This window comes from Perca fluviatilis, chromosome 4 (genome assembly GCF_010015445.1).
Source record: "Perca fluviatilis chromosome 4, GENO_Pfluv_1.0, whole genome shotgun sequence".
NCBI lineage: Eukaryota > Metazoa > Chordata > Actinopteri > Perciformes > Percidae > Perca > Perca fluviatilis.
Window position 1 is genome coordinate 3,126,576 of NC_053115.1, and position 12,694 is coordinate 3,139,269.

The 12,694-nt window shown below is 42.8% G+C and overlaps 1 protein-coding gene across 1 annotated transcript in view; it reads right to left on the reverse strand.

Moving 5' to 3' along the window:
- The window catches only part of cdk18 (cyclin dependent kinase 18), an 83,297-nt gene that overhangs the window by 3,109 nt on the left and 67,494 nt on the right, over nt 1-12,694 (reverse strand). The window contains exons 10-15 of the mRNA XM_039799058.1: nt 11,803-11,923; nt 8,261-8,358; nt 8,057-8,162; nt 3,868-3,910; nt 3,673-3,763; nt 1,756-1,833 (exon numbers count right to left, since the gene is read on the reverse strand). Coding sequence (XP_039654992.1) covers nt 1,756-1,833; nt 3,673-3,763; nt 3,868-3,910; nt 8,057-8,162; nt 8,261-8,358; nt 11,803-11,923 — 537 coding nt within the window. The remainder of the gene's footprint in view (nt 1-1,755; nt 1,834-3,672; nt 3,764-3,867; nt 3,911-8,056; nt 8,163-8,260; nt 8,359-11,802; nt 11,924-12,694) is intronic.

Sequence of the window (12,694 nt, forward strand, 5' to 3'; positions counted from 1 at the left end):
CACACACACACACACACACACACACACACACACACACACACACACACACACACACACAAAGGTGGAGCAGTATGTCCTGTATGTCCCTTACCGGCTAACATATTTCTAGATGCAGCATGAATATGGAGCGTCTACCCAAGTTCATGCAAACACAAATGTAAAATTTCCAGCCAATAGGAAGACTTGGAGTTGATGGTGGAGGTAAATATTCATGAAAAAGGACAAGTTGGTGAACGAGCAACACAGATTTTGATAATGAACAACTAAAAACATTACACACTGGGACTTTAAAGCTTTATATGAGCCTAACCACGGAAAAATAAAGTGATAGTGAGACTTATTAAGTCTATGAAGAGCTGATTAGAGTATATAAATGGGTGACAGTAGAGGATGAGAGTGTGCTGTGTTTTAATTTCTCTGCTCCCTCCCCCACAGGGGTAATAAAGTTTACTTAAGCTTAACCAGTAACCTGCATTGAATTAGTAGACAACTCCTTGTTTATTTTCATTTGCTTTTCAGTTCCTCTGAGACTGTTCTCTGTGGTTTTTTTATTTGTGCCACAGTAAACAGAGTCAACATGCTATAGCTTCTTGCAGAGCTTTGCTAATTAGCACATCTGCAGACCTTTCAGATGTTGTGGTCAGGAAAAAAAACAGAGCTGGATTTAAAATCAGTTTCATTCCAGACTTACAGCGTTATTATCCCATATTTATCATTAAAGACTCAGAAAGTTCATGGTGACCACGTGTCAAACTCGAGGCCCGCGCATATCAATTTAGGTTCACGATAAATGTTGGCCCGCCTAGTTGTGCACCGAAACAAAAAGACAGGAAACTGTTTTTCAAACGGCAACTACACCACACTTAGAGCAGAATTTGGTAGATTTGCTGTCTTTGAGACTCCCAGAAATTCCCCCAGAAGCAGAAGAGTTTGGCTGTGAGTCGACTTTTAAAATCTAATCTTTGTTTTGCTTGATTTGCTAAATTCTTAGATTTCTAAGGAACTATTTGCTGCCTTTATGTGGACCAAACTGTTAATGAGAAGACTACATGAGACATGGAATTATACAGTCAAAGCTATTTGACTTTTTCAAAATAAAAGCATGAAAATAAACTCTATATGTCTGGCCCTTGATTCGATTCTCCTTTTCCAGTGTGGCCCCTAGTGAAGTTGAGTTTGACACCCCTGGTCTAAACTAACGACTATGAGAATAGAAAGAAAAACACGTGAATACATGGCATACACCCAGGATGTGCATCTTGTGTAGGGCTGCAACTAACGATTATTTTCACTTTCGATTCATTTGCAGATTATTTTCTCGATCAATCGATTGATCGTTTGGTCCATAAAAATGTCAGAAAATAGTGAAGATGTCAATCCTAGTTTCTCAAAGTCCAACGTGACGTCATAAAAATATCTTGTTCAGTCCAAAACTCAAAGCTATTCAGTTTAATATGATATAAAACAGAAAAGAGCAGGAGATTTTGATATTTTAGAGGCTGAAAACATCATTTTTGCATTAAAAATTACTTCGATTATCAAAATAGTTGCCGATTATTTTTCTTTCGATCGACTAATCGACTAATCCTTGCAGCTCTAATCTTGTGTATTGCATTCTCATTACCAGGTCTAATGCTGTACCCATATTATGTACAAAACTGTCATAGCTGCTATACTATGTGAAGACATGAGTGGCTTTCAATAACTTGTAGAAAAGTCATACCATGTTGTGAGATTGTGTCTCAGGGACCTTACCTAAAGGCTGAAACACGGAGCTGCGGTGGCCTGGGTCCTTCTGGAGCTGGAGCTCTCTGAGGGAAAACACTGAAGCAGCTAAAACACAGAGAGGACAGGAAATGACACAGAAATAAAGACAGGACTATCTACTAACACTGTATACAGTGTGTGTGTGTTGCCTATAATTTAAAAGCCTTGATACAGAAATGAAAAACACTAAAAATACAAATGCCCAAGTGTCATAACCTACATGTAATGTCCAAAACCAAATTCTGGTTACACTGTAATTACGTAAATGTAATGTGTACATCACATCTTCTACATGTAGACTTTCTCTTTGAATGTTCTTTTGTGACATTAAATACGGTGAAATGTCTCTATTGCCTTGGCCTTCAGTAAATAATAATAATAATAATAATAATAATAATAATAATAATAATAATAAATTGAATTTATATAGCGCTTTTCATGGACTCAAAGTCGCTTAATTTTTTAATAAAATTAAAATAGTCAGTTTTAGGCTCAAAGATGATCAAATTATGCGAGAAAAGCAACTGAATGTGCGTGAGACAGTGGTGGCACACGTTCCGTGTTGGTTGCTTCTAGAAAACTGATCTATAGTCAGAACACATGATGAACTCTGGCCACTAGCGGAGCTGAAAGCCACAGCTGAGATGGTGTGTGTGTGTGTGTGTGTGTGTGTGTGTGTGTGTGTGTGTGTGTGTGTGTGTGTGTGTGTGTGTGTGTGTGCAGGCTTGTTTAACTATATTCGTGGGGTCCAAAAACCGGGAGTCCAGTATACTTGTGGGGTCCCGACAGCTTTGTGGGGCCAAAATGCTGAACGCCCCCAAGTTTAAAGGTCTGTTTGAGGGTTAAGACTTGGTTTTAGGATTAGGGATAGAATTAGGTTAAGGTTAGGGTTAGGGTAAGGGTTAAGGTTAGGCATTTAGTTGTGATGGTTAAGGTTAGGGTAAGGGTTAAGGTTAAGCATTTAGTTGTGATGGTTAAGGTGAGGGTAAGGGTTAAGGCTAGGCATTTAGTTGTGATGGTTAAGGTTAGGCATTTAGTTGTGATGGTTAAGGTTAGGCATTTAGTTGTGATGGTTAAGGTGAGGGTAAGGGTTAAGGTTAGGCATTTAGTTGTGATGGTTAAGGTGAGGGTAAGGGTTAAGGTTAGGCATTTAGTTGTGATGGTTAAGGTGAGGGTAAGGGTTAAGGTTAGGCATTTAGTTGTGATGGTTAAGGTTAGGGTAAGGGTTAAGGTTAAGCATTTAGTTGTGATGGTTAAGGTGAGGGTAAGGGTTAAGGTTAGGCATTTAGTTGTGATGGTTAAGGTTAGGGTAAGGGTTAAGGTTAGGCATTTAGTTGTGATGGTTAAGGTGAGGGTAAGGGTTAAGGTTAGGCATTTAGTTGTGATGGTTAAGGTTAGGGTAAGGGTTAAGGTTAGGCATTTAGTTGTGATGGTTAAGGTTAGGGTAAGGGTTAAGGTTAAGCATTTAGTTGTGATGGTTAAGGTGAGGGTAAGGGTTAAGGCTAGGCATTTAGTTGTGATGGTTAAGGTTAGGCATTTAGTTGTGATGGTTAAGGTGAGGGTAAGGGTTAAGGTTAGGCATTTAGTTGTGATGGTTAAGGTGAGGGTAAGGGTTAAGGTTAGGCATTTAGTTGTGATGGTTAAGGTTAGGGTAAGGGTTAAGGTTAAGCATTTAGTTGTGATGGTTAAGGTGAGGGTAAGGGTTAAGGTTAGGCATTTAGTTGTGATGGTTAAGGTTAGGGTAAGGGGCTAGGGAATGCATTATGTCAATGACGGGTCCCCACAAAGATAGTGCCACAAACCTATATTTGTGTGTGTGTGTGTGTGTGTGTGTGTGTGTGTGTGTGTGTGTGTGTGTGTGTGTGTGTGTGTGTGTGTGTGTGTGTGTGTGTGTTAATGTCTTACTGTCTGCCAAACTGTGTATGTTATTCCCCAGACTCAGGAAGTAGGGGTGTTGTAGAGCGGCTTCCGCGGAGATTCTGCTCCTGGTGTCATACTGCAATCACAAAACAAAAGCAGCTGATCAGACCGTCTCTGCGACCCCAGGTCAGTTCTGGTTCTGGTTCAGGTGAGTCAGGTCATTGTGCTTCGGTCTCATACCAGCAGCAGAGCAGACAGAAGGTCAATCCCCTCTGTGTCCAACCTGATGGAGACAAAGAAACAAAGCCCAGTTTGTTTTATGACTGTTTAGGGAACAATAACTCACCGATACTGATAATTAAAGCTCTGGAGGACTGCAGGGGGTAGGTGTCCCCCTAGGGGTACTCTGGAGGACTGCAGGGGGTAGGTGTCCCCCTAGGGGTACTTTGGAGGACTGCAGGGGGTACGTGTCCCCCTAGGGGTACTCTGGAGGACTGCAGGGGGTACGTGTCCCCCTAGGGGTACTTTGGAGGACTGCAGGGGGTACGTGTCCCCCTAGGGGTACTTTGGAGGACTGCAGGGGGTACATGTCCCCCTAGGGGTACTTTGGAGGACTGCAGGGGGTACGTGTCCCCCTAGGGGTACTTTGGAGGACTGCAGGGGGTACATGTCCCCCTAGGGGTACTCTGGAGGACTGCAGGGGGTACGTGTCCCCCTAGAGGTACTTTAGAGGACTGCAGGGGGTACATGTCCCCCTAGGGGTACTTTGGAGAAAGTTTTTGAGTTTCTCAACTTTTTTATAAGTTTTTGTTACTATTTTTGCCTTTCTTCCTTCTTTCTACCATCTTTTTGTTGTTTTTTTTCATCAGCATTTAAATGTTTTCCAGTTACAAGGCTGTTGTTTAGTAAATCTATCATGACTATCTATTTTTTTTCTTCTACCATTACATTACATGTCATTTAGCAGATGCTTTTATCCAAAGCGACTTACAATTGCTATATATGTCAGAGGTTGCACGCTTCTGGAGCAACTAGGGGTTAAGTGTCTTGTTCAGGGACACATTGATTGATGTATCGCAGTGGGAATCGAACCCAGGTCTCCCACACCAAAGGCATGTGTCATATCCACTGCGCCATCACCACCACCCACTACCAAAAAGTATTCGCGCTGGTTAGGGGGCTTAAAAAACTGTTCAAAGGGGGAACATTATTGAAAACAGCTTGAGAACCACTGATCTAGACCTTCAAGATAACTAACAGGTTTTATGACGATCGGACAGATGAAGGAGCCGATTTAATCCGAAAAGATGTGATAGATTCTAGAAAACATACCAGCTACGGACACCTCGGACGCATAGTATTTCTGTTTATACTATTCGATTGGAAGACACGCTCCACACATGCGCGGTAGATCGCTACACGGCTGCACAGACACGTTTGGACCAGGCCCCCAGGAAGTGCGCCGGGCTTTGAAGCAAATTGAACGAATGGCTCATCACGCGATGCCCTCAGGCCCCAAAAAGACTTTTTCCCATTAGACTTAAATGGCTAAAGACACATCTGTAAATCAGCGGATACATTTTTTTGAGTGTCACAACCCCCCACGAAATGTATCATTTCACTAGCAGAATTTGAGCCATTCGGTCCGATAACATAGTCAAGAAGAGAGCTGCATGATTAAATAATTTAATCCCCATTCAAGTTAGCGTAGCGGAAGTAATGCCGATCATCCTGGTAATTTTTGCCTCCATGGTGGCTTCACGCTCCACTGGGCAACTGTCATAGGAGTGAACGGGGTTCCAGCTGGAACGCTGTATTGAGTCTTTATAATACATCCATGGTCTGGATTAGCCTGGTCCTACCAGACTCTCGTACGTTTCATTTGTACATTTTACCACATTTATGTAATTAGTCTTTCATAGAATACAAATACCACCAAGTAAGAGTAGATTGAAGTGTGGATTGGGAATGACATGCCAGACCAACACGTGCCCTCAATGGACCTTTTTCACAGCAGACATGTTGACTTGTCATAGTAGGAAAAGCACAGCTGAGATTGATAACCTTAACGATGGCTCAGTTCCATCAAGTGTCCCAGTAAGATATTTCAGTGAGTCAGCATGTACAATACCAGGGTCTCTCCTAAGAGGAATGCAGCCATCAGTAATGGTTTAATACCAGGGCCTCTCCTAAGAGGAATGCAGCCATCAGTAATGGTTTAATACCAGGACCTCTCCTAAGTGGAATGCAGCCATCAGTAATGGTTTAATACCAGGACCTCTCCTAAGAGGAATATAGCTATCAGTAATGGTTTAATACCAGGCTCTCTCCTAAGTGGAATGCAGCCATCAGTAATGGTTTAATACCAGGACCTCTCCTAAGAGGAATGTAGCTATCAGTAATGGTTTAATACCAGGACCTCTCCTAAGTGGAATGCAGCCATCAGTAATGGTTTAATAACAGGACCTCTCCTAAGAGGAATGTAGCTATCAGTAATGGTTTAACACCAGGGTCTCTCCTAAGAGGAATGCAGCCATCAGTAATGGTTTAATACCAGGACCTCTCCTAAGAGGAATGTAGCTATCAGTAATGGTTTAATACCAGGGTCTCTCCTAAGTGGAATGCAGCCATCAGTAATGGTTTAATACCAGGACCTCTCCTAAGTGGAATGCAGCCATCAGTAATGGTTTAATACCAGGACCTCTCCTAAGAGGAATGTAGCTATCAGTAATGGTTTAATACCAGGGTCTCTCCTAAGTGGAATGCAGCCATCAGTAATGGTTTAATACCAGGACCTCTCCTAAGAGGAATGTAGCCATCAGTAATGGTTTAATACCAGGACCTCTCCTAAGAGGAATACAGCCATCATTAATGGTTTAATACCAGGGTCTCTCCTAAGTGGAATACAGCCATCATTAATGGTTTAATACCAGGGTCTCTCCTAAGTGGAATACAGCCATCATTAATGGTTTAATACCAGGGTCTCTCCTAAGTGGAATGCAGCCATCAGTAATGGTTTAATAACAGGACCTCTCCTAAGAGGAATGCAGCCATCAGTAATGGTTTAACACCAGGGTCTCTCCTAAGTGGAATGCAGCCATCAGTAATGGTTTAATAACAGGACCTCTCCTAAGAGGAATGTAGCTATCAGTAATGGTTTAACACCAGGGTCTCTCCTAAGTGGAATGCAGCCATCAGTAATGGTTTAATACCAGGACCTCTCCTAAGAGGAATGCAGCCATCAGTAATGGTTTAATAACAGGACCTCTCCTAAGTGGAATGCAGCCATCAGTAATGGTTTAACACCAGGGTCTCTCCTAAGTGGAATGCAGCCATCAGTAATGGTTTAATACCAGGACCTCTCCTAAGAGGAATGTAGCTATCAGTAATGGTTTAATACCAGGGTCTCTCCTAAGTGGAATGCAGCCATCAGTAATGGTTTAATACCAGGGTCTCTCCTAAGAGGAATGCAGCCATCAGTAATGGTTTAATACCAGGACCTCTCCTAAGTGGAATACAGCCATCAGTAATGGTTTAATACCAGGACCTCTCCTAAGTGGAATGCAGCCATCAGTAATGGTTTAATACCAGGGTCTCTCCTAAGAGGAATGCAGCCATCAGTAATGGTTTAATACCAGGGTCTCTCCTAAGAGGAATGCAGCCATCAGTAATGGTTTAATACCAGGACCTCTCCTAAGAGGAATGCAGCCATCAGTAATGGTTTAATAACAGGACCTCTCCTAAGTGGAATGCAGCCATCAGTAATGGTTTAATACCAGGACCTCTCCTAAGTGGAATGCAGCCATCAGTAATGGTTTAATAACAGGACCTCTCCTAAGTGGAATGCAGCCATCAGTAATGGTTTAATACCAGGACCTCTCCTAAGTGGAATGCAGCCATCAGTAATGGTTTAATAACAGGACCTCTCCTAAGAGGAATGTAGCTATCAGTAATGGTTTAATACCAGGGTCTCTCCTAAGTGGAATGCAGCCATCAGTAATGGTTTAATACCAGGACCTCTCCTAAGTGAAATGCAGCCATCAGTAATGGTTTAACACCAGGGTCTCTCCTAAGAGGAATGCAGCCATCAGTAATGGTTTAATACCAGGACCTCTCCTAAGTGGAATGCAGCCATCAGTAATGGTTTAACACCAGGGTCTCTCCTAAGAGGAATGCAACCATCAGTAATGGTTTAATACCAGGACCTCTCCTAAGAGGAATGCAGCCATCATTAATGGTTTAATACCAGGACCTCTCCTAAGTGGAATGCAGCCATCAGTAATGGTTTCGAATACACCTGTGCTTTTCCTACTACGACATGTCAACATGTCTGCCGTGAAAAAGGTCTATAAGGTATAAATAGAACTGCGTGGGCGTGACCGGTACAAGTCCGCGGACGCGGAAAGTACGTGCGAGCCTTCAGTGTTACCTGGGCACGTGGTTGATGAGAGCTTGAGGTCTGTATTGAGGAAAGAGGTAAGACCTAAACTCCTCATTACTACTGATCCCAGACCAAGTCTCTTCTGTTGGAGTGCCTGGAAGACAAAGAAACAAATACATGTTGTCTGCATTTATATCTTGATTTTAGCCTGGCCTGTGGGATATATATTATCACAATGCGCTGCTATCTTACCCAAAAGCCTAAAAATTAAGTGTAGCTCCTCCTTCACTGTGGCACCAGGAAACATAGGATGACCGGTTGCCATCTCATTCATGATACAGCCCACGCCCCTGGAAGAGGAGGGAGGAGATGAAGATACAGGGGCTGAATCTCACTTCTCTTATTTGATATCTCCTCCAGATGGGTTGCTTCGCATTTGCTCGGCAAATCCATCTGGGAACTTACCGTTTGAGAACTTTTGGGAAGGGGAGCGAAAATCCTGGTTAGCTGATTGGATAAACCATCTGTCTATCTAATTGAATTGAATTGAAAAAACTTTATTAATCCCGATAGGGAAACTGGTTTGCCACCAACTATACAGCCATCGAACACAATACACAACCAACAGACAAATAAATGAATAAATAATTCTGCATTAGGAGACTAATAGACCCTGATAAAAAGACACAATTATAAGAAAAATTCAGTTTCACAATACATAAATGTAAAAAACAAACACCTATAATTGGTGATAGACGGGGCCAAATCAACCAATCAGATCAACGAAGCGTATGAAAATACAACCACGAGCCCCTGCTGCTGCAGGCTACAGCATAGCTCGTTAGCTCAGCAAGCAAGCAGCATGTCGGTAAAGGATATTTGCCGTTTGTGTAACGAGAATTTAGGAATAAAAGACACCATTTCAGGTGTCTTTTATTAACGTCCTATACTCGGCAGCTGTCTTGTTGAACGGCTTACCTTCCAACCCTAAATTGTTGAGCTCCTCCTACTAAGTACTAGGAATATTGTACTGCTGTCTGTACTGTATTGTCTGTTTATGTGTCTGTAAGTCTGTCAGGGAATCTAGCCCTTGTTTTTTTATTGTGTTTCAGATCTGTTTTTCTTGTCTCTTTTGATTATTAGTTGACCCCTTTGTCCTCAATGTTTTTAGTCCATGTGGTGTTACTCCCTTTCCATCTTAAGGACCACAATGGAAACAAGCCTTTGGGCTTTATTGTGTTTTTTATCCTTTTGAACACCCCTTGTTGATTGTTGTTCAATAAAGCTTTCATTCATTCATTCAAACTCCGCCCACACAGCCAACGAATTCACGTGACGCATCAGAGGACAGGACGTCTAATCCTTAAAAACACATTTTCCTCGTTTCCTCTCTCCTCACATGATTTCCTCCATCTCATCTCCCGTTGCTTTCTCGGTGGAACGGACCAAGACCCGAGGAAAGGAAGCAAGTGGAGGAACCGAGGATGCAATTCAAGGGAAGGGAGATTCAGCCAGGGAGGAGCAAACAACAAGAGTCCTCCAACATTTTACAACCCTAGGTAAGGCTGTGTTCAACACACACACACACACACACACACACACACACACACACACACACACACACACACACACACACACACACACACACACACACACACACACACACACACACACACACACACACACACACACAGTGCGTCTCACTATCTTTGTGGGGACCTGACATTGACATAATGCATTCCCTAGCCTCTTCCCTCACCTTAACCATCACAACTAAATGCCTAACCTTAACCCTTACCCTAACCTTAACCATCACAACTAAATGCCTAACCTTAACCCTTACCCTCACCTTAACCATCACAACTAAATGCCTAACCTTAACCCTTACCCTCACCTTAACATCACAACTAAATGCCTAACCTTAACCCTTACCCTCACCTTAACCATCACAACTAAATGCCTAACCTTAACCCTTACCCTCACCTTAACCATCACAACTAAATGCCTAACCTTAACCCTTACCCTCACCTTAACCATCACAACTAAATGCCTAACCTTAACCATCACAACTAAATGCCTAACCTTAACCATCACAACTAAATGCCTAGCCTTAACCCTTACCCTCACCTTAACCATCACAACTAAATGCTTAACCTTAACCCTTACCCTAACCTTAACCATCACAACTAAATGCCTAACCTTAACCCTTACCCTAACCTTAACCATCACAACTAAATGCCTAACCTTAACCCTTACCCTCACCTTAACCATCACAACTAAATGCCTAACCTTAACCCTTCCCTAACCTTAACCATCACAACTAAATGCCTAACCTTAACCCTTACCCTCACCTTAACCATCACAACTAAATGCTTAACCTTAACCCCTACCCTAACCTTAACCATCACAACTAAATGCCTAACCTTAACCCTTACCCTCACCTTAACCATCACAACTAAATGCCTAACCTTAACCCTTACCCTCACCTAACCATCACAACTAAATGCCTAACCTTAACCATCACAACTAAATGCCTAGCCTTAACCCTTACCCTCACCTTAACCATCACAACTAAATGCTTAACCTTAACCCTTACCCTAACCTTAACCATCACAACTAAATGCCTAACCTTAACCTTACCCTAACCTTAACCCTTACCCTCACCTTAACCATAACCTAATTCTATCCCTAATCCTACAACCAAGTCTTAACCCTCAAACAGCCCTTTAAACTTGTGGGGTCCAGCATTTTGGCCCCACAAAGCTGTCCGGACCCCACAAGTATACTGGACTCCCAGTTTTTGGACCTCATGAATGTAGTTAAACAAGAACACACACACAAACACACACACACACACACACACACACACACTTCAAAGGGCGCTGATCATAAGTGCAAGTGAGTGGACACCCACACCACCTTTTGTTCTTTTCAGATGAAGAGGCGCCCTGTGGTCTGATCAGAGGCGATGTAACTAGGTGAGCTCATGAAAGGCTGTCGGGCTGCCAGAGAGCTACATTTAATCATCAGAGGTTTACCAGAGCTGTGTGGGTTTTCTCACCATGGCAGACCGCTAATGAGCAAAAATACATATGGAAAGTGAATGCAGATGCATTACGCTCCATTATACGACTAGTGACTCATCTCTCTGCAAATAACCTGTGAGATTTTGATAGATATGCATGATTCATAGAAATCCTGGACAATCCTCAAGTTGTTAGATATTTATCTGATTTAGGCCTACCAAGAAAACATCCATGCTCACTCAGTACCAGGGATGACACCATTGTTTTGGGGCCTTTGGTGCTTTTTAGGGCTGTCCTCGGTAAATACTTGGAGCAAAGTCTCATGTTGTGCCGAGCCTTCTTAGTGGTTTAAAAATAGCTATTTTGAGGCTAGCATAAAAGTCCCTAGCACTAGGACATTTGACCGAAAAACGAGAATACGGTAAATCTTAAAAGTGGGCCGCTTCTGTCATAAATATGCTTTTAAATGAAAGTTTGACTCGGGTACATTCACAAAAAGACCCTAGGTTGCATTTTGGCGAGAGTTACGCTTTAACTACTGTTGTATACGACTGTATGGACCGGGAAGCTGCAAATGAATTGCAATTGTCCGAACTGAGGCCATGCTTTTCAATGTATGCATTACAGTTGGGACAGTTTGTAGTGTAGTGAGTCTAGTATACTAAAGTAAGCAGACATGTATTGCGGCACTGTGGAGCCGCGCACTGTGTTGGGAGGCAAGCACATGTTAAACTACTGATGAACAAATATCCAAATTGTACTACTCACCACATGTCGATGGGTGTGGAGTATTCTGTAGAGCCCAGCAACACGTCAGGGGGTCGATACCAAAGAGTGACCACCTCATTGGAGTAGGTCTTAGTGGGGACAGACTTAGCCCTTGCCAGACCTGGACAACACAACACGGTCAAGGTTTAACAATGGGAGACCTCAGTGACAGCAGAATGGCTTTCGTACGGCTATTTTAGCAAGCCTGCTTTTGTGCAAATATTCATTCTTTCTCAGTTTTTCTCTGCTAGGGTCAGCACTTGAAGTGTGTCAAGTGCTGACCCTAGCACCAACAGGAAGTGTCGCGCTGCAGCACGTCAACACCTTTTACACTGTGTTATTACTACTTTTACGAAAGTAAAATATCTGAGCACTTCTTGAGTACCACCTCTGCATTAGCGTAAAATCATGTGTGGACACCACTGTATAAAATAAGTGGACACCCACTATTTACATTTTATTTCTCACCTGAAGGATATTTCTCTTCATACATGACTTCAACAACTAGTCTCTCCTAATCCATTGTTTGACACCACACACGAGAGACAGCAATAGCAATAGGTGAGGAGAGATACCAGACGTTATCTCAGTACAATTTATAGATAGAGTAGGTCTAGCTACCTTCCTCCACAGCGCTGCGGAGGAGGGTCTGGCTAGTCCACACAGCATTCCGGCATTGGAGAAAAACGTGCTCTGCTTTAATCAGCATTTCTTTAAACCAATCACAATTGTCTTGGGTGGCGCTACACGCCGGACAGAGCACCGGTGCCTCTGCGCAATAGCCTCGGGAAGGAACTTGTTTTGGGGGAACGTGTACGTTCAAAGGTTGTTTTAGTCTTGCAACAGAAAACTCAGATTGGACAGATAGTCTAGCTATCTGTCTGGATTTACC